Source organism: Denticeps clupeoides, chromosome 8, assembly GCF_900700375.1.
Source record: "Denticeps clupeoides chromosome 8, fDenClu1.1, whole genome shotgun sequence".
NCBI classification, from domain to species: domain Eukaryota; kingdom Metazoa; phylum Chordata; class Actinopteri; order Clupeiformes; family Denticipitidae; genus Denticeps; species Denticeps clupeoides.
The window spans coordinates 17,298,177-17,325,819 of NC_041714.1; the positions used below are offsets into that span (position 1 = coordinate 17,298,177).

General features: G+C 42.8%; 1 protein-coding gene across 3 annotated transcripts in view; it reads right to left on the reverse strand.

Annotated features, from left to right (window-relative positions):
* The window catches only part of atrnl1a (attractin-like 1a), a 174,525-nt gene that overhangs the window by 77,567 nt on the left and 69,315 nt on the right, over nt 1-27,643 (reverse strand). For all 3 annotated transcript variants that reach the window (XM_028988979.1, XM_028988978.1, XM_028988980.1), the window contains exons 22-26: nt 25,644-25,696; nt 17,622-17,716; nt 16,772-16,850; nt 15,794-15,951; nt 6,990-7,051 (exon numbers count right to left, since the gene is read on the reverse strand). In XM_028988979.1, the coding sequence (XP_028844812.1) occupies nt 6,990-7,051; nt 15,794-15,951; nt 16,772-16,850; nt 17,622-17,716; nt 25,644-25,696 (447 nt within the window). The remainder of the gene's footprint in view (nt 1-6,989; nt 7,052-15,793; nt 15,952-16,771; nt 16,851-17,621; nt 17,717-25,643; nt 25,697-27,643) is intronic.

Below are 27,643 nucleotides of genomic sequence, written 5' to 3' on the forward strand. Positions count from 1 at the left end.
AAGACCACAAAGTCACAGGTTCAAACCCCACTTACTATCATGGTGTCTCTGAGCAAGTTTCTCCAGGGGGGACTGGATAATGGCGTCTGATAAATGCTGATAAATGGGGAGGAGTGGTACAAATCTAGTTGCCACAGAACTAGATTAAATAGAATCATCATGGTGCTGTGCCCTAACTGCAGCTTTCTGGACCGGGTTCGGTTCTGAGCATGGGGAATTGTCACGAGCACCAAGGAAGTGGACGATCCAGGCGCTTAAACAAAAGACAGTTTATTGTAAGAAAGGACAGAGAGACATAGAGGGCACTGCTTAGTAGTGAGGAACGAGAAATGGAAAGGCTCACTCACACAGTGTGAACTCGCGCACACACACCCCACCTACACTTAGAGACCCCAGAGTCACGCATTTACATCATTTATCAGACACCCTTATCCATAATGACTTACAATCAGTAGTTACAGGGACAGTCCCCCCCTGGAGAAACTCAGGGTTAAGTGTCTTGCTCAGGGACACAATGGTAGTAAGTGGGATTTGAACCTGGGTCTCCTTGTTCATAGGCGAGTGTGTTACCCACTAGGCTACTACCACCCTGTATATTTCGCACCAACTCCTGACAACACCTGTGGGCGAGGGACAGTACAACAATACCCGACTCGGAACGCTGGTGCGGGTACATCTTTAAAGGAGGGAAAACCGGTGCGGGTAATCTGGAAAGGGGCGGAGCCTGCACCCAGTGCTGATGCTGGACGCCGGGGAGGACCGCTGCAGGAATAATGCTCCACTATGTGCAGCACCTGCCCTGTTACAGGTTAACAGGTCAAAGGCTAACGCACTCCTAGATTTTCATTCAAGTACATATTTTTCACACGAAGGAAAAAAAATCACTTACCATCATATACGCAACAATTCTGGTTCTTTATCATTTCAGTTGTTAACCAAATGCTCTTACTGCCCCCTCACTAGAACCGATTTTGTAGCTTCAGCCTTTAAATAGGGAGACAATTTGTCTCACTTACACAAACATTAAGCTCCCTTTTGTCACAAAACAGTTGTATATTTTAGCACTTTTATAGCCATGATGTGAGGGGAATTATCACTTAATCTGAAATTGATAAAGCGCAGCCTTGCTACTTCTACAGAAATTAGGAAGTCTTCATACTCAGTGTTATCTCTATATGCGTGTGTGTGATAGTGACAGAGAATGTGTGTCTTTGAAAAATAAAAGCAGATTGAACTTTCTCATTTCTGACAGCCTAATAATGAAATTCAAAGAAACGGTGTCAAAGGCTCTGTAGGAGGAGCTGAGTCAGAACTAGACCCCTGATGGACAGCCCTGTTCTCAAAACTGTCAGCATAAATTTAAAGTTGTGAACTGTAGGTTATCATTTAGAGCACACTGAACAGATTTCTTTTCAGCCTGAAGCTCTGACGAGCATTCATTTCAGTCACCGACAGATTAAGTCACAGACAGAAAAAAAAATCTCCCATCATGAGAGGAAAGAGACCCATCTCATCCATCCACTGCATGCCCATGATTCTAAAGGCAATCAAGCGCCGCTGGAAGGTTCCGACATTGGTTCTATCAGCCAGGCCAGCAATGACTCCTGACGTTTCCATTTTACGGCACTAACAGGGAAACGATGGGGAGACTAATTAGAGCAATTTGGACAAAATTAGCCAGAGCCCCGATAGGGCTGGATGTTACGAACCGGTCTAGGGGCTCCGGCCCGTAACAAAAGAAAGGACACAAACGTAATCCTACTAAGACGAAACAGATAATTTTAACAAGTATTTTATTAACAACTAAATATATAAATAAAGAAGAAATACATACAAAACAAATTGCAACGAATAACGGCAAACAAAACAGGAAAACAGAGAAAAACAGACAAACACCGAAGCAGGCCGACACAACAAGTTGCGTCGCCTCCTAGGGGAAGCGCAGGGGAAACCGGAAGTGATGTCAAAGGGAAAGGGTAGGAAGGTGGGTGGGTGGATGGCACGGCAAGCGCAGCCCCGAAAAAGGAGACTGAGGCTCCTTTTATTCTGTCTGTCCCACAGCAGGTACAGGTGGGCTCAATTTACAAATCACCAGGCACCTGCAAACAACACAAAACACAGAACAGAAACACACCCCAAAATACCAGGACGTAACACTGGGGCTTCTGGGAATTATCCAACTAGTAAATGACCAAAATCAGATGACTTGATTTACACGTGAAATTGAACATGTGTACCCAAAATATGGAGAAAATACAAGAGGTCACAGTCACCTTGACCTCTGGCTACCAGATTCTCATAGACATCTCAGATGCCACAGTTCCTCTGGTACACCAGGTGGTGTAAAAACAGGTCTGGTTGTGGGTCCCAATGACCAACAGGTGTCACAGGTTTTAGTTGAGATGATTAGGACACTATTTAAGTTGCTTATTGACTCACTCCCTTGTCCTGCATTGAGGACGTTGGACGAATAAATGCATGCAATTTCCCACTTGTGGGACTAATAAAGGTTGATCTTATCTTATCACGGTTTCTGTTGCTGCCGTTTGTACGGTCTGCCATTATGCCAAGTTTTTTCACCTCATACACCTCATCTCTAACTAGACTTGCAGTGACATCTGGGTCCTAGTGAATATTTTTAACCCAAGCTGATGAACTTCCACAGAGTCATTTTTGAGATGTCTCTAGACGTGCATGACATCAAAGTGACCTTGAACTTTTGCCTTTAAAGGTTTTTTTTTTTTAAGTTAATCGCAAAGTTCACATTTCTGTCAAATTTAAAGAAATTCCGTCAAGACGTTCTGTTGCTATTGTGTGTGTTTTTGAAAACTCTTAGATCTTTTTGTGCACACATACACACAGCCTACACATTATTTCAGAAACTCCCCTGCTGGTAAAATATTTCTTATGTTCAGAGAGCGAGATGGGATGGGAAGGGGAGGGGCTGGAGCATGAGGGAGCGTTCTAGACAAACAGCCCTCAGCGAGCGACCAGTGAAGTGCTCCGAATGCTAATATCGTCTGCAGCGTGGGGACACACATGAGGGCGCTGATAGAACTTCACTTATTAGACACTTAGCTCTGCACTCTGACAGCCAGAGAGAGAGAGCCGACGACGCCTTTTAATAAACGGAGGGGAAAAAAGGAGACAGGAGGAGAGTAATTGGGCTAAACTGGACGGCGATGTCCCCAATTAGAGCCGTGGAGCTGCGGAGGAGCCTAAACGCTCCTTAATTGTGACCATTTCTTTCGCTCATTTGTGGAAATGAAAAAGAAATGATTGGCTGAGTTGGTGTGTGATGAAAGGAGGGGTTCTTATAAACAAGTACTTTAAAGTGGCCTTCAGGGACCTTGACAATAAGGTTGCCCACACTTTTGGGGGTTTCATTTTAATCTCGATTGATAGTGTAGAAAATAATAGTTATGTTCATTTTTCCTCAGACACCCGCACCTTTCATGGCCAACATTCTTCATTATTCATCCATGACAAATTGCCAACTTTATAGGACAATAACAATGACCATATTTTGATCTAACTTTGTGTGTTAATTTTAAAAAATACATGGAAGAGAATATACATTATAAAGGATATTTTATTCAAAAACATTTGGCTCTTTGGAAACAACTGCTTCTGTGTGTCCATTGTTCAGTCATTTGAAATGTATATCTCAGTGTAACTTATGCCCATATGGTTCTCAACCTTTGAAGTGAAAACACAACCAGCATTTAAAATGCTTTTGAGGATGAGCATTACATTTACATTTACATTTACAGCATTTATCAGACGCCCTTATCCAGAGCGACTTACAATCAGTAGTTACAGGGACAGTCCCCCCCCTGGAGCAACTTAGGGTTAAGTGTCTTGCTCAGGGACACAATGGTAGTAAGTGGGATTTGAACCTGGGTCTTCTGGTTCAAAGGCTAGTGTGTAACCCACTATGCTACTACCACCCATGCTACTACCACCCAGCATCCGTCTCGTTTTATGGGCAGATTATACACACATGAAATTCACGAATCTATTTCAGGTCAATAGTTGCAAAGGACCAAAAGCACATTCCAAGCAGAGGTGACATTTAAGGAGGGAGGAGGTGCCGAAAAATGTGATCCACGATCTAATCTTTAAACGTGCTTCACAAATCAAAATGTCACAAACACACGCACCAAGAGAATATGTGCATTCCTGCATATAGAAAAACATATTTGTACAAGAGCTGTCAAAATAAACACATTAAGTGCTGCCAATTATTAGAAGCATTTAAAGTGTTTAAAGTGTTCAAATGCAGCTTCTTCATGTACAACAACATAGTCACTAAACCTGTATGATTGGCTAATATGTTTGGGAAAATTGCAGAATTGGATTTGATTGCATTGTGCTTGCTCTGTGCTTGAAAATTGAAGAGTTGAAATTGAAAGGGAAGCGCCTCTACTGACGCATTCAGCATGTACGTGTGAATGCATTGTTACGGAGTGCACATTAATTCCATTCAAAATGTGCACTTAATTAGTTAACATTTTGATTGAGTACACATATCTAGTACACATGTACAAGTAGGTTGTAAATTGCATTTAAAAATTGGATTGCAATATTGAGGCAGTGGTAAAGAAGTGGACTCAAATCGCAAGGTACCGTCCCCACACACTGCTCCCCAGGCAGCTTTCACGGGTGCTCACTGCTCACTAAAGATGATGGGTTAAATGCAGAGGACACATTTCATGTGTTGTGCTGTGCTGTAAAGTATCCAAATGACAAAAACAGAAAATCACTTTCACTTATAAATGTGTAATGACTATTATTGTAATTACTACAACTATTAGAAATATGTACTAAGTAAGCATATGTAATGAGAGTGTTCTGAGGCTAAATTTTCTTAATTTTATAAAACATTTATCTAATTTTATTTATAAATATATAATGTGTTCCAATCATTGTGAAGACGTGGGATACCAACAACATCCACAGAATCAACTGAAGAAAGAAGTACACAAGTCACTAAAACACACACATATTAAGAGAGGAGGTCAGAGGAGTGGAGCAGTTGAAGCTCAGTGTCCTCCCCCTCTCCCCAGTGCCAGACTCCATCTCATCACCATGGCCTGAGCCCTCAGGATGCCCACTGACCGCCGGGCACCACGGACCCACTGCCCAGCCGCTTCAGCTCTCATTCTCATCAAGTACACTGAGCACACACACAGATCCATGTACCTTCACGCACATAAAACACACATACACACCCCGGCACACACATTCACATGCATTCAAGACAAATATGATCTCTGATATACACCTAGACATACATAGGGCAACACATTTGCTTCAAAACACACAGTATATACTCACACACAGACATGAAAATGCAGAAACACAGACAGGAGTTAAATGTGGATGGAGAGTACAGTTAATTTTTTTTTAATAGATAAATCTTTAGGGACACAATAACAGGAAATAAAGCCTTAAGCAACTTTTGTCCAACTCGGAACATACCTTGGACTACATTACCCATCATGCCCAAGGCCTTATGACGAACACTAGCATGTACATGTAATGATGAAACCTGACAGCTCTGCTGAACCTTTTTACACATGTATGCTAATAAGACACTAAATAATTTATGGTGCTGGCGAGAGGGTCAGATGTCAGAATTTTATCAGTGGTCAGAGCTGAAGGGTCATCGGGGTCAAACAAGGTGCAATTCTGAGACTTTTCTAAGCCTTTTTTTAATTTAATGTATGGGTTATTACAGTTTTGCATTAAATAAGACCAGAGGATGGATTTATTGACCAATAGGGCAAAGTCTTCCTTGGTTTATGAAAGATGCTACGTCTGTTGGAAAACCATATTTCATGTGTCACATTCAATGGATTAATATGATTAAAGGTCCAGAACTTTTCATTCCCCTTCAACAGACATGTTGCCACAGGAAATGAACAAGATCTGTACAGAACAGTGAACAATGCTGGAAAGTCCATTATTGAAATATTATATGTATTATTGAGACATTTTGCTCCCTGCACTTCATGGATATGGTGGCAGAGCGCAACACGGCACCCTTTAAATCCAGTCTTGACAAGATTCTGGCAGCTTTCTAACTTCCTTTAGTACTTACTGGCAGCTTTCTAACTTTCTTTTGTTCTTTGCATGAGCTAATGGGGTCTCTGCTGTGTGGAAAGGTGTGAAAAGGTTTTCAGAGATGTGGTTCCCATAATTTTAATGGATATGATCTACATGCAAACACTATTTTATGCACAAAGACAAGAAAGGGTTAATATAGCGATTAACGTTGCTGCTTTACTGTGATTATTTTAATTGAGAGTGAAGAGCTCTGAGCTGCAATTAACACTCACATACACACACACATATACACACTGTATCTGTGTAAGGCTGAGCTGTCCCCATTGGGAGCCTCTGGGCAGCGAGGCTGTTGCAAGTGTGCATCTCCTCCTCTGCCAGTCTGTTTAACGGGATGGTTTGAGTGGCACCCGGCACCCCGAGGACATCCTGCACAATTAACCAACTTCTTCTGTTCCTCCCTCAGATTTTCTAGAAAGAGGGTATGGGTATGGGCAGGGTCTCTCAGCGAAAGTTTAAGGTCATTTTAAAAATGCCTTTTTAAAGGATAGTACAAGGGTGAAAACTACAGACAATGGTGTAAATGACTCTGGTAGCTGGAATGGCTGTTAAAAATGGAATATCTGCAAACTGAACATACTGAATCTGCATATCAGCAATAATCAGTCTTGCACTGATTAATGAAGCAATAAAAAGACATTGAATGAAGCAATTCAGACTAGTGCAGTATCTACTAAATTATTATTAAAATGACCTTTTTTTGTCATTTTTTACATTCAAAGCCATTTTTTTCCTAGGAAAAGCAAGAACAAAATCTAAAGCACCCTAAACTTTTGAATAGAAGTGAATTTCTATTTCACCGACTGCCAGATTTTTGTCATATTTGATTTGTTTTCTGTAAATTTTCCGGAAGAAGTTACCTGAAGAAAGTGACGAAGAACTGAACCAGGTCCATGATGCTGTTGTGCTGGGAGAAGGCAATCTATAAAGGAGGGAACAAAGAGACAAACGGAAAGATTAGGCTTGAATGTTCTAGTTAGTAGACTTACAGATGAGATGATATTTTAGTTTGTGCAATTAGCAAGCTCATTAAGTGTCTTGCCCAAGGACTGCAGCCTGGATGTTCTTCACTGAGGCTTTTTTTGACTGTGAGCTTGGCTTTTTATACATGCACCCACTATTGTTCAACTGTATAAAAACGACACCGTCCCTTCCATCCCGGGGGACTTGCAAAAGTCTTTTTGCGAAATTATCATAAAGTTTTCATAAAATCCAGTTTTGGCAGGTGAGCTATAGATGTTCGCCACCTACTGTACAATGTGTCTGAGATGCCTGCTATGGTCCTCATACAAATAGTGGGGGTGGGCTGGGGGTGTCTTTAGACCACAGGCTCATCCCCGGTTTACAGCTCACGAGTGTGTCTGCAGCAACACACAACATTCCAGACAGGCGCATGCAGCGGTCACTCTGGGCAAGTAAAAAATCCCCAAATCTCCAAGGCAATTAAATCCCTGGGAAATGCGATCAAATGCCAGTTCTGTAATAAAACAGAGGAATGAATCCAAAACATCTCCTGAAATGCGACATCAAATTGAGAACACCTTTTTAAATCAGAATAATCGTCGTTCTAGACATAAGCCCCTTTCGAACGGTAACAAATTGTCCAGCTGTGATTTCTGGTTTCTGCCGTTTTTCTTTTTTTTTTTGCTTGTGTGCGATTTGTGATGCACGACACTCAACACCAAACAAGCAAATTACGCAGCAAATCAAAACGGGAGTTGACTTTTAAGCTTCTATTTAAAACGTAGTGCATGGCGAGTGTTTATTGAAATAAACCATGTCCTCATTTTGGATGCATCGAACCCCTTCATGCATCGGCTTTCTTTGCTCCCTGTTTGCAGGCTAGTTCACTGCAGACATCACGGCCGCTAGCAAGCCAAACATGCAGATTATCTGTGTTTTCATCCAATCACTCAATCACTTGATTGAGGGTCCTGTCCATCTTTATATGTTTTTATATGTTCACCACTCATTCAATGTGCTTTTTTTAATAAGGCACTTTTAACAATGTGCCATGCCTTAAGTTTCCATAATGAGCAAGCCTGGGGTGACTATGGTAAAGAGAAAAACTCCCTGAGCAACCTTGTGAGGAGCCCATCCTGCCCTGGTCGGCACAGGTTAAATAATGTAAAAAAAAATTATTATGTGCAGTGTATCCCATTGAGAAGTCCAGTTCAACACACGTCCTGATTTGTTCCGTTTGGGCAGGTCACACGAATGTTCTAGAAAGACCCATATGATGGCTATTGGTTGGGCTGCCTGAACCAGCCTGTCCTGCCACGTTAAGCCGCCTCCTCCTGCAGAACCCCATACACTTTGCAGCACTCACATACTGACCTTGGATGAATTTTCACACCCGCTGTGCTCATTCATATCACGGCACAGTCGGGGTCACGTGGCACAAAGCCTGAGGTCACAACTCTCACCGAGTAAGGGAAACCGGGGCTCTTCTTGGTTCTTCAGTGAGGCACAAAATAGTTATTTTCTCATATCATGTGAAATGCAAAACAGAACATATGTTCCATCATCCTGGATGGCGTCTTCTGAGCCTTAATTTAGCACTGCAACACATGGAACCTGTCTTCCTAGAAGAATGGAGAACTCAAAGTGCGGTCTGCAGCGTCTGCGTCACAAAGCAGCAATAACTAATTTTATATATATATTTCCAGATCCCGCCTAGCATCACTGTCTCCTTATACAGCCCCGTTTATTCATTTTTCATGAGAGACACAGACAAGGCAGAGGGGGTGCAAACTTTCAAAGGGACCCTGGTCTGGCCCTTTGAGCAAATAAGTTCCTTTAGATTAAAGACAGCCTCTGTACCCCGGTTACATGTTAGGGAATAATAGATGGCCTTTATTATTGAAAACCCGGTGCATTAGGCTAAAACCAAGCCACGGGGGACGGGGAAGGGTTGGAGGTCTACAGCCTTAAGTGATTCCCTGGCACCGGCATCTCTACTGAAAGATGCTGCATCTATAGGGAGTTATCCGGTAGAGCTCTTGCCTTTCTCCCCTCTTTTCTTGGTCCCTTTCTTCTCTTGCCATCTCTGCAGAGGCTGAGCCCTTAAATTTACAACAGCCGCAGTCAAACACAGCGAGGCAATCGAACGGTGCAGCAGGGACTCGCCCCGACGATGTAAACAGCACCGCGGGGTAAGCAGGGCACGTTCGCACAACAAACAGTTCCAACACCGCCACGTGCCATGCTAAAAATAATCTTTATTAATACGAAGTCAGCCCAAAACACAGTCGTTGGCAGAAAAAAAAAAAAAACTCACAATGTTAATGTAAACAGATTGTAATCTCACAAAAAAACACAGAAAAACACCAGATCACATCAGACCACTCACTTACGTCGCAGACTGCACTTTTGGAGCATTTCAGATTGGAGTCTGAAAAAATAGCCCCTATTTATGCCCTGACAACTGGTTCGCATGGTTAGAGACATGCAAGTGCCATCTAGTGGTGCTTTCTTGTATGACATGGAACACACACACAAGCATTTGCTCGGTGAGGACGAATATACACAAAACCATAGTTGATCCTGTATCCTGTGCTCAGTACGCAAACTTTACGCAATAAAAATGCTCTTGAAAGATATGCTTTGCCTGATGTTGTTTTGTAGCTCAGACCACCATTCCCCCCCCCCACCAACCTAACCCAAGTCAGAGAGTGAGCAGTAATGAGTTCTGACCCAAAAAAACAGGACATTTGTTGTTTCTTATATATTTATGAAAACATAAAAAAGATACGGTTACAAAGTGTAAAAACACAAAAACAAAATGAGACAAAAACAAAAATACAAAAGAAGTGGCATTTCGGGTTAAATTGCTGCAGAACTGCCACAAATTCCTCTTTGATGCTGTAATACATACACGCATGTAGCTGCTACGGGTTATTTTGAGCTTTTACTTTGAAGTTTGAATGCTAATGTGGTAGTTTTTACACCTCCTGACTAAATGCTCACTGAGCTCATTAATTCTGATCGTAAAGGTGACATTTAACACCACAACCTGGAGACACATATCCATCCATGTGATCTCACATTTTAATTACAAAAAAAGAGATGCTGGTGTACAGTACAACCTAGTCATGGCTGGTGAGCCCCGGACATGGTCCCCCACTACCAACACGACGCCATCACTTCACCATATCTGCTCAACACCGGTGATCTGGTCAGAAATGGGCCACTGATAATAAACGTTGCTGGTTTACTTGAACATGGATTACCAGGCTGGGTGTGATTTTTAAATCTGGATTCCATGTGATTAAAGAGGTGGTCATGGTGCTCAATCCAATGTGTAAACGATTTATGACCATAAGCAATTTTTTTTTTTCCAGTTTACATACAAATAAACTTCATAAAATAGTGCCAGGACTGCAGCAAAAACAATATGCTTATTCAGGGGAATGGAGTACAGTTAGGTACAGTTCTGAATGTGGACCAGCAGTGAGGCGTGTTAACGTTGCCTGGGTTACACCGATTCGTGAATGAACCGTGAAGCACTGACTGAAACTCATTTAGTCCGTCCCCCTGCTCATATGTTGCACAAAGAGACTTTTTTTTTTTTTTTTTTTTTTTAATGGACCTACTCGTCGCGGGGTCCCTGATCTATGGACAGGTCAGGGTTGCGGTGGCGTCATTGATATTCAGCGGACCCTGCAGAGCGCTAATGGCTTCTGCCGCGGGACCGGCCACACTACGTGAGAAATGCATTTAACTCGGCCGGGCCACCGGTCAGCACTTAACCAGAGGCACTGGGCCCACGCAAACCCTACTGAGCCCTGGAGGTCAGGCAAGGTTCAAACCTATAAAGCCCAACCTATAAACCACTTTAAAGGCAACATGAGCCAATATAGTGTTTTCTCCCCCTCGCCGACATTTAACAAATGACAAAAAAAAAGCAGCAAATCATTGTGTCTGAGCAAGAGAATAGAGCGAGCTGCGTTTGCCCCGCAGGCAGGAAAAATATCCACTGTAGCTTTCGAGTCTAGAGGACAATCAGTTGGCATAAAAGTCAGACAGGTCCACGAGGATGCGAGAACGGTGATAACCAGATCCCTCTGATGGCGTTTGTCCTGCGTGGTGGGGCACTCCCAGTCACTCAGGAACGTGATAGACTCGTTGTTTCGGGCGCTGCTGCAAATCCTGCTATCAACAGACTAAAATGAATTTAGTCTGGGGGTGTTAGGCAGGGTGCGAGAGGGTCTCACAATCCTCCAAGCGTCGGTGTGACACTAACACGCTACTTCCATTTTCATTGCATACTGGTTATAACGTACGGTTGTCATTTCGTGAGCATAAGTCAGGATTTAAACCTGAAGAGTATTCAATAAATGATCACGTGATTATATATGTCTTCGAAATGTAATGCAAATGCAATTTTTCGCTCTCTCCTATTTTACAAATTGCACGGTGTTCAGAAATTAGCCGGATGTCACACATCAAGCAGGAGGGGAGTGGAAAAGTGGTGGCCTAGCAGGTAAGGAAGTGGACCCGCAATCGGAAGGTTGCTGGTTCGAATCCCCTCACACTGCTCCCCCGGGCGCCTGTCATGGCTGCCCACTGCTCACCAAGGGTGACGGGTTAAATGCCGAGGACACGTTTTCTGCACTGTGTGCTGTGCCTCACAATGACAATCATTTCACTTGAAAAAAAATCTTATGCTTATGAAGGATTCACAGAGGAAACCATGCATGAAGGTCAAGGCAAGTTCAAGCGGTGACTGGCACCTTGATACATCAAGGCTGGGACCCTGCAAGCCACTTCACCCCGTATCACTTGAGCCACGGTCCCGTCACTTCTCATATCCGCCAGGCAAAAAGCACTTAGCCTCGCCTCTCCTGTTACTCGGCACATGAAAGCCGATCTCCTGCGATAAGGCCGGCATCAGATAAAAGGTCGCCATGTTGCATGAAGCGCTGGAGTTCCTTCGCCATTAGCCTGTAAAAGGTGCCCGGGCAGCGGGACCGGGCCGGCAGAGCCACGACTGAGGCACACAACACGCATTCTGTTTAATGACGTCCGCTCCGGGGGGCAAATAAGTGGCTTCTGTGTTCGGAGCAAATCGAATCAACACACCATCGCCCTGCTCCACCGAGGAGCTGCCAGTCGGGAAAAAAAAATCATTTCATCGGCCGAGTTCAGCGCGGGTTGTGGCCGACAGCGGGGGGAGAGGGGGATCAATGGGCGGCCCATCGCGCGGATGAACAATGATGACTGCTGAAGCCGTGGACGTCATTTATAAAAGACACTGCCCTCTTCTGACAAAATAACAGGAAACGTGAACTTGATCGGCTGGTACTCGGCCAAGAAAAAAAAAATGAATTTAGTTATAAAATGAGTTATAAGGCACACTGAAATATTTCTGCAGGATTTCTCTTCGGTTTCAGATGTTCTAATTTCAGGGTTCTTACACATTTTTTCCTAAAGAATTTTGGAAGATCAACTGTAAATTACATGACTTTTAAAAGGTGACACACGACTGCGGAGGTTCAGTACGTAAAGCGAGCAAAGATATTATGGGCCTGTGCTAGTTTTAAACGTTGTAGTTGTAAAACGTTTCTCGCGCAGTCTTATGGGACTTCATTATACATTCCAGTTATACATTTTCAAAACTTTTCTCTTTTCAAATTTAACCGGGTTTTTAATGACCGTAGGAACCCTGTAACTTGATGATATGATGATGACATTCAAAAGATTTACTTCCAAACTTGTTTCCAACTCCAAAGTGTCATCACTCGTAACTAAATGGATGAGAATGGAAAAAGGTGATCCAAATCTTTGATTTTCTCTGATTTTCCTTAGTGTCTTCCATCATTAATGCATTCAAATATGTTTAAAAGGTTTTGAAAATAATTTAATTATCAAGTCTGCCGCGAACTCTGACTCCCTCCTGTAAATGAAAGAAGCGGCGAGCCAGGGCGCCCGCGGCCTCTCTATTAACGGCCCTCGGCGGGAGCGCATGGGGCCCATGTCCTCCAGACCGGCAGGCCCGGCCACCAGGGTCAGGGAGCGGCTCAGAGAGGCGACAGCACCGGCCTCGTCGTGGTAATTAAGAGCTCGTGTTTCCAGCTCGTCTGTACGTAGCTCAGGAAGAACAGCCGTAATGGGAAAGCGGCGGAGACGCGATCGATGGCTGGATGACTAACGAGCTGCGGGACGATGACATTCTAGAACAAACACTGATGCAATCGGCTTATGAAGTCCTCCGAGCGGGGAGACGCTCACCTCCCAACCTTTTTTTTTTTTAACCTGCAACACAGGCTGAACATTTTATTGTAAAAACGGGTTTTATAAAATAAAAATATACACTCAAACTCGAGTATATAAAGGCATAACGATGTTGGTGCAGTGTGCAAATGATTTAATGCCTTACTGCCTTCGACCAATGGATCAAACTGCGTTGCTACATCTTTTCCCGATCTTTCTGAAGATGAATTTATTACAAATCATTAAAAGATTTAAAAACACTTCAACTCATGCAGAACAACAGGATTCTAAAGGGAAAATTTGATGATCCCTTCTTTAATTAAACACACAGACTTGTCGGCATGCTGCAAGACATTTACAGACCACAGCCGACAGCCTTAAAATACGAGCGCTTAAGTCTACTTCAATTTTATGGATCATAAGATTGCACTATGAATATTTTGTACAGCTCTCAAACTTTTAAAGCCGTCTGTGATTATTAATGATGGCATCAGAACTTGGGGATCATTAAGCCCCGTTTCCCTACCCTGAAAAAATAAACATTTATGTGTGATGGTTTATGAAAGCAGTTCTGCCTGCACAGAGTTGTGGAGATTTAGAATTTACTCTGATACTAAATATGAACATTCGCGTCTCCAATGTTTTACTGCTGGCTGATCACTGTTTGTGTGTGTGAGGGTTTTTTTTTTTTTTATAGAGACTGATCTGTTACAGCAAAACTGTTGGAGGCCATTACAGCGTGTGAGCTCGCAAGTCGCCGGACCCTGAATGAGAAACCATGGGTTTAGAATCTATCTCTGTATAACTTCTATTGATGTCTCAACATGTTCAGTTCCACATCATCTCCACAAATGGGCTTAGTAGCTTTAATGGAGGAACGCTGGAGTTAATAAAACAAAAAAGCCACCGTGGAGGAGATAGAGGCAAGACAGGATAGAGGCAAAAATGGGCTTTATGCTGGTCACACAATGATGCATTGACTAGGAAATACCAGGTATACAGAGGGATCTGATGAATCCCTGTAGTAAACGTGCTGTTCAGCCTTGTGAAGTAAGATTCCATACTGGAGGGAGTAAAAACGCTCAGTTCAAATGGAACTGGGAACTACAATTGCATATTTGGTTAAGAAAGATCCTTAATCTGACACCCAGAAGAGGGAAAAAGCATTTCTGTTTCCTTATATTGAAGAACAGGATGTTGAACTCAGCCCAAATGTCCCATTTGAAAGTGGCGGCCACTAGTGGCAGAGGGCCGATAGTGCCAAGACATGACACATGGACTCATAATAATCTAAGTCGGCAATCTAAGGAGTGTTATGTTGTGGATATAGCCACATGGTAACAAAATGAGCAATGTCCCTCCAGAAATTTGGCAATGCCGTGTGTGTTTCACAACAGGACTGGCGTGGCTGTGTGCATTGTCAGCATGCTGCTATTTTGAGGCAGCCAGAAGACAAAAAAAATTTAGATGTAAGCATTTCATAAATGTGTGGGTGCTCGGTGCATTAACCCAATGTAGCAGGTGCATTTAGCAGTGGAAGGGATTTTTCTTTTAAGTCCGGACTGTGAATAATTTTCTGTTGTTCATACATATTATTCAAATATTAATATAAATGGAAAAGATATATTTAAGATACCTGTGATTTTTCATGCACAATTTTATTGAATGCCCCAATTTATATTCGTTACAAACACACAGATCCAGTTTATTGTTGTAATTAAGGGGAACAGTAGAAAGCCGATCTGGTTAGCCAGGTAAACACCACATATTAAGAACAATCCGCCCCTTCATTGAGGTTATATGTCACTGTGACTGGCTTTATTATTACACATCTGAATAATTAGATAGGACAACTTTTTTTCCACTTGGTGCAAAGTATGTTTCATACCTCCTTCAAAATAGTAAAAGAGACTTGGACATGCCCATTAATGTTATTTGCACCTTAAATTTTCTGCTTAGCACTAGATTGCTGAAATAAATCTAAAATACTCAATTAATCAGGGATTATTTGGTTCAATTAAGTTCCTCTTACTTCATTGCTTCAATGCTGTTCATCCTTCTCACTTACATACTTTGTTCTCTTCCCATAATTCAAGCTGTGCAACACAACGCATACCAAAACTTGCTGGCTGGCATCCAGAAGAACATCTGATCTATAAATTTATGTGGATGCACTGCATCACCAATTCATATTACAGCACATCAGTGTCGCCATAAACAACAATTCAGCATTAAAAGCCGTTACTGTAATTACATGTAAAACCCTGTACGGCATTTAGGTTGTTTGCTTTGGAACATGACCTTGATATAAATCTGCGGACATTTGCAGGAGGGTTTCCTTCCACTGCACTAAATGAATTGAACTGAGGCTCATAATGAAGTGGTTAAAAAATAAGAGAATGAGGGCTGATGTATGAGCAGTGGGAGGCAGTGTGTGTTGGTGTGTTACCTGGATCTTGATTGGCCAAGAGAAGTTGCTGACATAGACGTATAAGGTGATGTTGGGGTTGCTACGGAAACTGTACTTTTCGCAGGAGAAGCTGTCCCTGTACTTCTTGATGTTGGTCTTGGAGATGATGGGGTACTCCTCTCCCAGTATGGTCCCGGCTAAAAGAGAAGAAAAGAGCAAGAGGGTGACACTTCTCACTCCTGAAATCTCCCTTATTCACAGCCAGCCAAATTATAGTTTTCCTGTAACAGCGGTCACAAGAAAAACTGACATTTAAATATAAAAAAAATATATTTGGAGACAGGCCTAATGCCACATTGGCATTATAACTTATATTAAAATTTTAATCTCAGAGCACACTCACCTATTTGTGTGTAATTAAAATTCTTAGGTGATTTATTTAAGGACTAGGTTAGGTCTGAATGTACACTTGAAAAAAGAAAATCCACAGTACAACCCATCTAAAGAGGGTACTGTTTTGTGCTCTGGTTTCTGAATAAGAACATAAAAAATAAATATTGTTCGGTTAATGAGGTATTTGCGGGTTATCCTGGTGTTATCATCATGATTGTTTTGCAGCCACACAAATTCATTAAAAATATATATTAATAGAAAATCTCATACACACACAGGCCCAATTCTGGAGGCTCCATTACCAAGTGGTCATGTGACCTAATTACGCTGAGCCTGATGAAAGTGAAGTGATTGTCATTGTGATACGCTGCAGCACAGCACACAGTGACACAACGAAACGTGTCCTCGGCATTTAACCATCAGCCTTGGTGAGCAGTAGGCAGCCATGACAGGCGCCCAGGGAGCAGTGTGCGGGGACGGTACTCGGGATCGAACTGGCAACCTTCTGATTACGGGGCCGCTTCCTTAACCGCTAGGCCTCCACTGCCCCGCCCTGATGAGTAGTTTATTACACACATACACACACACACATATACACACAGAGAGATAACCTAGATGCCTTACCTGTTGATCCAACTGACCATGTAATGTTGAGGTTGAAGTTGTTGGATGCATTGATGGACATATCAAGGTTCTTGTTGGTCTACAATTGAGAAGATGCATAAATATATATCCATATTTTATACAGTTATATTATAATATATTTCCTTAACATTACAATCTGAAATAATTATCTATAACTGTCCTCTTTGTTTTAAATTACGACTTCGCAGTAAGTACTTTACACATTGGGATATATTTTTCACATAGCATCAAGTATGTTGTGTGGATTTATATATAATAAACTAATGGAAACAAGAAGTGGCTGCTTGCTAGTTTTCTATGCTGAAGATAACTACTCACTCAGTCCTGGTTTGTAAGTATTTCTGACTCCCAGAACTATATTTTAATAAGCAACATTTTAAAAGTGAGGATCCAAAAAAACATGATTCACAGCTCTCACATTTAAATCTCCAAGTGTAATGCAGTATCCACCTCCTCCATTTCTCCTGTTTCCCTCCATTCTTTACACTCCTAAACTGTCAGTGAATGTCACAAACGTGACCACGCCCACTACCAACAACACTTGCAAGCATTATGATGAGGGAACTAGTGAATGTGACATAAGTGAACCCCACGCACTACATCATATAAAACCCAAACAACATATTCCCCATAATTTTCAAAAAGTAAACTGTAGTAGCTAAAAGGCTTATACAAATTCCGTAATTTAATCTTCAGTTTACCATTTAATATTATGAAGATAAAGACTCAACTGAACTAGATTTATCTTCCACAATACAAGTTCATTACAACATCAACATCATTCAATGACAAATAATCAAATAAAAGACACAGACATATATCTGCTCACCTGCTCAGGTGTGGCCATGAAGTGAATTGCAGTGTAATGGTGGTCATCATCCTGCACAAGGCTGAAGGTGAATTGGTAGTCTATCAGCAGATTATCTGGATGATAAAAGGGAATAAATAAGCGATGAGATCTCAGAGATCAGCACAGTTCATTGCTGTTTATGTTGAGCAGTTTGACGTATGGCCGGGGGAAATGGCTCGCAGGCCACTGGGAGTCCATGACATTTTGATCTGGAACATCACTCATGTTCAACGACAAGTGCGTCACTGTCAGAATCACAACGGATGGCGATGCAGGACTCTGACATTTCACATCTGCTTGTGAACCCGAATGTCACCTTGTCTGCGCCAATTAGAGTGAAAAGCTTGTTTATTTGTATTATTTCATAAGATATCACATGGCGCTCCAGCTTTTGGATGGATATACGAATTTGATCTTGGGATTGAGTCTCGCCTTACAAAGTGTCAGAAATTTGAAAAAACACAAAGTTTATTCAAATGGACGAGGCACAGCCAAAGAAGACAACATCACATGGGTGGAGTGATTAATTCCATGTGTAGAGATCAGCAAAAAGTCCCAACACTGGCGATCACTGGCAAAACACACAGAAAAAAAAAAAAAAACACTGGATCTCAATCTGTTAGCAAGGGGCAAATGAAGTCCACATACCAAGTACAAAACTAAAAATATGTGGCTCCAAGATGAATACATTTTATGTTTGATAGCATCTCAAAATGTATTATTTTGTAAAAAAAAATTAACTGTGTATATATATATATGTCTCAGTAAGCCTCTGATACTTTTTATAAATCAATTAGATACATGATTAGAATTAACAACATAGTTAAACATAATTAGCATTTCATTATCATGAAAAAAAAATACTTTTAGTGATTTACAATTTATTTTAATCCAATAAAGTAATTAAATCATAAAAACTATTTTGGCCCTAATGTTAAAACTCTTGCCTGTTAAATTCACAATTCTAACAATTACACTATTCCAAAATTGATAAAGTTGAATAATGATCAATAAAAGATGCTGAATTGACCAGCCATGCCTCACACTTTCATGGCTGAGTCAAATCCGGACTCGGACCTTTTGTGAGTGTGAGTGTGTGAGTAAAAGGGGTGTGTGTGTGTGTGTGTGTGTGTGTTTCCAGTAGCCTCCTGCTGCCCCGCCCCTGACTAGGAATAAGCAGTTATGTGAGTGAGTAACCAGCCACCAGACTAAAGTTTGTCTGGGGCGCCAGAACAGAAAAGCAAAACGATGTCTGAAAAATGTCTGCTTTCCTCAGCAGCCATGTAGCGTGTGCAGAATTAACCAGATCATATCAAAGTAGTCATGTTTCGTCATGGCCCCAAGCCGCATTCAACCAGCATTGTTTATCCCAGAAGGTTCTTCAGCAAACTTCAGAGAATTCCCATCACAATATTCAGGCAGATGAAGAAGCACAAGTGAATCCAGCAGGGAGGTGCCTGCTTGTTGTGGTTGCTTTAACTCTTATTAGTGTATAAACACCGAGGCATTGCACAGGAAAAAAAATACTTTTTTTTTTACCCAAATCCTGTGTCGTAGGCTCATAAAGTAGGCGTGGTTAACGGCATTACTGAGCATCACCCTCAGAATCCCAACACACAGCGCGTTTTATAACTATACCTCATTACTGCAGTAAACAAGCTGAAAAGTGGGTCTATAGCTATCACATGCTACTTCTACACTGCCAACATGTAATGATCTGTCAGGATTGACTGCAGCTGTGCTCAACACCGGTGGCCAATCCTGACGGTGCATAAATGCCGGATGTTTCCGCCCCTTCCAGATCTCCGGCATTTTCGTGAACTTCATTTGGCAACCGTGTGTATATTTGTAATTTGAGTTATGGCAATCGCCACACGCCTACGGGTTAGTTTATGTTCTTTATTTAAGTTAAATTGCTTTTGGCCACCGCGCCATTGTTTATTTGTATTTATTTATTGTTTGTTTAATAATAAAACCCCATTCCCAGCATGTCAGACCTCTGCGCTTCCTTCCCCCGTAAGCCCGTAGTCGTGACATGTTCAAAATGGTCAAAACACACCTGGCAGACCTACAACATCCCTCCTGTCGCTGATAAGACCCAAGGTTAAATTAAATCACTATAATCAATGCCTTGTTTTCATTGGTTGGTTGTGCCTTAATGAATCACAATGCGCAGAGTTCAAAGTTCAACAATATTCAACTCATTTATGCAGCCGCAGCACCGCGCTTGGCCTGTGAAGGCCTTTAGTGCACTCAGTTGACGGCAAACTTTAATCCATGAATGCACTGCCCTCTCCACTGTAAGTAAGTAAGTAAGTAAGTGTTGTGTGCGTGTGTGTGCGTTTGTGTGTAAGTTCACAGAGGACAATGAGGCGATGCACTCATCACATGGAGGATTTAATGAACAGAATAAATATCTGCCTCTTCTGGCAATCTGTCAGATTTCATGCACATTGGATAACAAGCGCTGCCAAAGTAGCGCGGTTCTGTCGGAAAAATTAAATTTGCCACCAGACAAATCAAAAAGCACTCTTTCGCTAACCTAATTTGCAGAGAAATGCTTGTGCATCTGTGTGTTCATCAAGAGTAAAGCCACTCAAAGAGCAAATGAGCACAGCGAGGGCCTTGCCTGTAGATCGTTCACATGTGAATTTAACCCACAAGGGCCATCACGGGGCAACTGGATTGTTCTTTCACACTCGTCTATGAAGAATCGCAGGTTCAAACCCCACTTAATACCATTAAGTGTCTCCAAGGGGACTGTCCAAGTTACTACTGATTTGTAAGTCACCCTGGATAAGAGAATCTGATAAATACCATAAATGTAAATGCGATCCCAACAAACTGAAAACTAAGCATGGGACTTGTTCACTTGTGTAAGGATTTACATAATGATATTTGTATATGTGGTGATGATGTTACATAAATGTAGATCCGGAGGACGCCTTTGACCTTACACGAGCAAACAAGCCCTCAGCTTAGTGCTCAGCACCAGTTTGAAGGTACAGTCCTGGCCAAAAGTTTTGAAAATGACACAAATACTGTTTTTCACAAAGTTTGCTGCTTCCATTTTTATTATGGCAATTTGCATTTACTCCAGAATGTTATGAATACATTTACATTTGTGGCAGACGCCCTGAAGAGTGATCAGATGATCAGATGATCAAGTCATTCTTTGCCATGAAAATGAACGTGGCCCTAAAAAAACATTTCCAGTGATTTTTTTCCCTGCAACAAAAGCATTTCAATGATCCTTTATGATGCACATAAGTGTTAAACGAACACAAGCCTGGAGATCATTCTGTGTCACTTCAAGTGTTGTGAAGAAGGCTTCAGGTTGCCCTAGAAGATCCAGCAAGCGCCAGGACCATCTCAGCTGCGGGATCGGGGAGCCACCAGTGCAGAGCATGCTCAGGAATGGCAGAAGGTGGGTGTGAGGGCAGCAAAGAAGTCAAGAAAAACATCAAAAACATCAAGGACAGACTCATATTCTGCAAAAAGTACAGGGATTGGACTGCTGAGGACTGGAGTAAAGTCATTTTCTCTGGTGAAGCCTGTTTCTGACTGTTTGGGTCATATGGGGAAAATGAGAAGAAGACGTGAGCACTACCATCAGTCCTGTCTCGTGTCAACAGAAAAGCATCCTGAGACCATTCATGTATGGAGCTGCTTCTTATTCAAGGCAGTGGGCCATGAATAAAGAATAAAATCCTCCGACAGCAACTTCTCCCAACCATCCAAGAACAGTTCGGTGAAGTACAATTTTCCAGCAGGATGGAGCACCATAAGGCAAGGAAATTTGGGGTTCATGGCCAGGAAATCCAATTGAGAACTTGTGGTCAATGCTCAAAAGGCGGGTAGACAACTAAAAACCTACAAATGATGACAAACTCCAAACACTGATTATGGAGGATTGGGTCCCATCAGTCAGGATTTGGCTCTGAAGTTGACTGACAGCATGTCAGGACGAATTGCAGAAGTCTTGAAAAAAAGGGGCCGACACTGCAAATATTGATTCTTTGCATAAACTTGTCAATAAAAGCCTCTGAAACGTTAACCTACAAAAAGATCTAAATCACTGAAGCAGCAAACTTTGTGAAAACCAGTACTTGTGTAATTCTCAAAACTGTTGGCCATGGCGGTACCCAGCTCAGTAATTATGAAGATGGCATCACAGCACAAGGCAGAGATAAAAACATCAAAATTCGAATCTTTTACTGAGCCTCTGAAAGGAACCTCTGGCTGCAGAACTTCCTGCGCTGACGGCTCCGTACATAAAAGGTTGCATCATTAAGGCCGGACCGCAGGCGGAGGGCAACTTCTGATGTTTTGTGCAGCGCAGCATGACGCCTCCCAGATTCCTGCAGCCAACTGAGACGTCACACAGCACCCGGGTTGGAGTGAAGCGGATCTTTTGAGTGCCTGCCCATGCTATTTTAGACTCTTTTGAAGTGATCCTGAAAAGCTGCTTTTGTCACATCCCATCCAAAACTGCTGGAGTTTCAGCACTGAGAAATCAGACAGGAATTTTCTGCGGGGTACACACTTTTCCTGTCCTGATGGTGCTTAGGCGTCCACTCAGGCTGCCTGATGGAGCTTTTGGAGGTCCGGGGGTCCAGTTAAAGGTTGTGCGGCTGGTGAGTTACGGTTACATCAGACACACTCACTGAAGCCGATCCACAGCAAGTGGCATCACTGGTGTGCTGTCGAAGGGGATTCCACCACTCTCTCCACTGTGGAATCTTCATCCTGAACCCTCTCCACTGATCATGTTAATGCAGGTTTCTATTTACGCCAATAAATCACTGGAACAGGTAGATGATGATGAAAGTTCTGTTGGTCTGTAGCCTTCAAACTCAGTAACAAGCTTGCTAGTTTCACACATTTTTTTTTAAGCTCTGACTTTATATGCTGGTAGATGCTGAAGTCTTTATAAAATGATCTTAGTGCATCACAACACACCCTGAGAGTGAGGTGTGGAGCAGAGGTTTGCTGCTCTGGCGGTCACATGCCGTGTTCTGTGTTATCATCGGAGACCTGGTCTACCTCGACCTTGTCACAACTGACGTTAGTGAAGTTGTAGATGGTTAAATAGGGCTGTAATGAGGCTGAAAAGTGAACAACTTTCCCCCTCAGTGCAGCAATGCCACGCTGGATTTCCAGAGGGTGGTGAGTACACGCTGCGCTTCGCAGGGCTGAATGCTTTAAATCAACACCCCGTCCCGCTGAAGGCCTTTCTGAGGTAAACAGAAAATGAGCTCTTTTACTTCCTAATGTCTTGCGTGGCTAGCATAGCTTCTTATAGTTTAATATCAAACATACAAAGCACAAGAGTATGCATACACTGTATGGAAAATATACCAGAACCTTGATTGACAGCAGGGATAATTGAATTAATGGGATTTCTTTTACGTCAAAATATTGAGTACAGCTCAAAGTAAATATAACCTAAATTCATATGAGCGTTATCACCGTGTGTATGTGCATGCGTAAATGCACGTGTGTCTAAACTGTCCAAACAGTCAGATAATAATGTCAGTCAGACCGTTACTCTGTCTGGGGGTGCACCGGCAGTGGTGGCCTAGTGTGGAAGGAAGCGCAACCGTAATCGGAAGGTTGCGGTTTTCAAATCCCCAATCAGTTTTGAAGGATGTTGAGGCGTAACCCTCAAAGTGACTCCATGGCGGATGCAAAAAAAAAAGAGAAAGATGTCCCAGTTAAGACAACTAAAGGTTAAACCAACTGTCCAGCAGAAGACGGTTTTGTGGCTTTTCTCACAGCAGAGCATCCAGAAGACCCACTGTTCCGCACAGATGGAAAATCGTCTTTGGTCTGAATACAAGACGACCCCAGTGAAACATAAAGAGCTGTTCCAGGTTCTATTAGGTGTTCCTTCAGGGAGAAGCCATAAGCCATTATGAATTTGTTAGAATTTGATGAAACTTGCAGCCATAATGAGGCAATAGGCCTTCAAAAACAGATATATCACACTGTAACAAGTTTTTTCAAGTCAACAAAGCACAGGGAATAGAATAATGGGGGATTGAGTGAAATCCCTAGGCACAGCTTTTGTGTTATGCATTTTATTATGCGCTATTTGTTAAAAGGATTACATTAGCAGAACATCAGCAGATATGAAGTCATTAAACAAAATACACTTACCTGAAACTGTATGCAAAGCCATTTAAAGGCACTTTGGGTAGCCCAGGCAAAAGGGACCTAGTGGGCCCTAAATCAAACCGAACCAGGTCCGGCTCCAGGGCTTGTTATTTGAGGGATATTTATTTATGTATGTGTGTATAGTTGGTTCATCATCACCCGATCAAAATAAGAAATTCATGCTTTTTTGTCCATAAAATAAACAAAAGCAATATTACATGTTTCCTTTACTGTTAACATTTTTTAGTAGTTTGTAGACTATCCCTAACTTGGGAGAGCTTACCCTTTGCCTTTGCTTACCCAGTTAGGTCTTGCTCTTCTAACATTAATGTGTAGGAACGTTCCAGTTCCAAACTACATGTCTTGGCATGTGTCAGTGACATGGGGCTCACAACCCCGGTTGTAAAGGTTGACTTATTCTAGGGTCAGGCTGCTGACATCACCTATTTCAGTTTGGCTCTGTTTGGAACACATCAACCTTGCAGTTATTTATATATTTATAAAACATAAAATTATTCATAGACATATTTTGTAAACATGAGCCGAATGTTTTATTTCCTGTAAACATTTATCTGCATTTGTTTCACATTTTCTTTGTTCGTAGGTTAAATACCACATAGCACGTTGCATATGTACCGCATATTTGACTTACAGCTTAATGAATAATGGCTGCCCACTGCTCACCAAGGGTGATGGTTAAAAAAAAAAAAAAAAAAAAAAAAAAGTGAAGTGTTTGTCACATGTGATACACAGCAGCACAGCACACGGTGCACACAGTGAAATTTGTCCTCTGCATTTAACCCACGGGGACGGTGCTTTGCTCAGTAGCACCTCAGTGGTACCTTGGCAGATCAGGATTCGAACCGGCAACCTTCTGATTATGGGGCCGCTTCCTTAACCGCTAGGCCACCGCTGCCCCGGACACAAAAGCACCGGACACATTTGGTTGTATGCATCGCATGCTGTGCTCTGTTTCAGAATGGCAATCATTCACTTTATTCACTTTACGTTTAAATGAAACAAAAAATGTCCCTGGGTGGGTCTTGTCATTTCCTGCGTATTGTATCCAGACAGATGATGTGAGCTGCACCGCTCATTGTGCTCAACTAATTTCCTGCTGGCTCGTGGCATGCCATTATTTGTTCTTTTGTTCAAAAGAATGTCCCATCAAACATTTCAGGACAGCAAATAACATACGCTGTCGCTCAAACCAAGGCAAATATTTTCCGCAACGGCTTGAAGGACCAGACACGAGTCCTGACCTTCTCTCATATGCTATCGATGAGGATTCCTACAAGGGCGTCCTGGCTGCAATAACTTCCTGACAGAAGCAATTTTCATTATTAGGCCGCGAGTGACTCTTAACCTTTCCCATGCATCCCATGATGACCATCAATCGGCCAGCAATTGGAGCAGACATCATCTGATTTGTGGTCAAATCGGCAACACAAAGGCCGATTTGACCTTCGTGCAGGACAGAGCACTTGACAGGATCGTCTCGGACTGCGGCCCACGAGATCCCAACCCGAAACTCGTAGCTCCTCCTGTCTAAGCCAATCCCAGGACGGGACGCTGACAGCTGGAGGTCGAGGTCCTTTTTAATGAAACAGCAGTGCGGCGTCCTCCCCATCTCCTGCTGCTAATCCGGCTGCCGGACACCGCCGCCAGACAGATCCCCGGTTGCTCCCACATGAACCTCGGACCAGCTGCCAGTCTTCATTCTGACTGTGTGTGTGTGAGATTGTGTGTGTGTGCATGCGTGTTTGTGTGTGTGTGTGGGGGGGGTATACACAAAGCACAGCAAGGAACCCAGGTGTGTGACAGTAGCAAATGTCTACTTACAGTAGCACGTTCCTCTGAGAGGGTTGCCAAGGTAACGGTTCTCTGAATCACAACTGCAGCACGGGGACAGGAAACAGAGAAGCGAGAGAGAGAGAGAGAGAGAGAGAGAGATGTAAATAAATCGCCCAGGGCTGAAAACAAATATGACTTTAAAGCGCCGGGTCCACGCACGGCTCCCAAAGGTTATAGAGCGAGCTGGAAAAGGTGAGTTCTGCAAGCGCCCCAGGTACCAGCACCCTGACAGGACGTGAGGAGATGGCACTCGACGGCCGCGGCCGCCGATAGCCTGTCCTAAAAAGCTCCTGGGAAGATAAGGTGTGCGTGTTTCCATGTGTGGGACGATTTGTACTGACAGCGACGCCAACCAACACCTTGAAATGGGAAAACGGGCGTGCTGGTGGGAATGCGGCAGCCTGCCTGGTCAGAGCGAGGCAGCAATACAGACACCCACACGTCCACTGACTGCGCCTCTGGGAAAAGTGAGTCAGAAGATGAAGGCTCAGGGGCAACTATGCATGGTTTCAGCCACGTACGTGCTGTGCTGAGGAATGACGCCCATTGGCGTAGCAGCCATCATGCAGAGAAAAGCAGTCATCTGTAAAAGCTAAAAAAAAAAATATATCTTTTTTTTTTTTATCATCATCACACTGAGATTTATTCAGCCTTTTCATAATGAAGGGCTATTTCTCCTAATAAAAGTTTCAAACTCATAATTCTGCATTGTGAAGCTATAATAATAAGGCTTTTACTGAAAATAAATAAATAAGTGGCTGTGGTGACCTAGTGGTTAAGGAAGCGGCCCTGTAATCAGAAGGTTGCAGGTTCAAATCCCGAGCCGCCAAGGTACCACTGAGCAAAGCACCGTCCCCACACACTGCTCCCCGGGCGCCTGTCATGGCTGCCCACTGCTCACCAAGGATGATGTTAAAAGCAGAGGACACGTTTTGTTGTGTCACCGTGTGCTGTGCTGCAGTGTTTCACAATGACAGTCACTTCCCTTTCACAAATTAAATCTTTTTTTTTGCTCCTCAAGACCAGGACATTGTAGAGTTCGATTCTGAGTGTTTTTTTTTTTTTAATTATATCATCCCTTTAATGTCTTAAAGTGATGATTTTGGATGGATTGATCAGAAGACATTTGTGAAGGACTGTGAGGAAGTCTGGAAATCCTCTAGGACCATGCTGGTGCACAGAAGAAGGAAGATGAAGCTGAGCCAACACCCCACAGCAGAAGAAAACCTTGAGCAGCATGCTGGTAACAATGGATTGTGCCCTAAAGATATTTATTCCCCATATTGTGTCCTCCTTCATGGATCAAATCTGTCCTCCAGAAGCCATGTTTGTCAGCTTCTAGGGACGAGATAGACGTTCCCTCCTGCCATTTACTCATTAAATGTGGCCGTGTGCTGAGGGTGTTTGAAAGTGTAAGAAGCCTGAGGCATTGTGGGTGTAAGTCATTCGGAAATTAAATCTCCTGATGTTCACATTTGTTGTCTTTGATTTGCTTTGGGCTCCAACCTGGATGACGGGACCCCCTCATTTCACTCAGTATCAATAACCACTTAATCCACATTGGGTGCACGCACACACACACCATTCACTCACACCTACGGACAATTTAGAGTGTCGATTCCAAATGGTGTTTATGAGGTGGGAGACGAACCCTGCAGGAATATGACGCCTAACACTGTGACAGGATGCAAACTCTCCACACAAAAAGCCAAATTGTGACTTGAATTTGAACCCCAACAACAGAGGTGAGGGGGCCACGGCTCTACCCACTGTGCCACTGTGTGCCCCCTCTGACCAAAGAAACATTTCAGATTTGAATCTGACAATTTAATCATCGTCTGAAAACAGTGTGATTTGAGGCAAACAAATTCAAATGAGAAGGTTCTCCACAATGGCGCCATGTTCCAACGGTTCCACCACTTCCTCCTCTTAATCTGCAGAATTTGGCGACAGCGGCGTGACTCAGAAGGGCTTGGGCACTTAACACC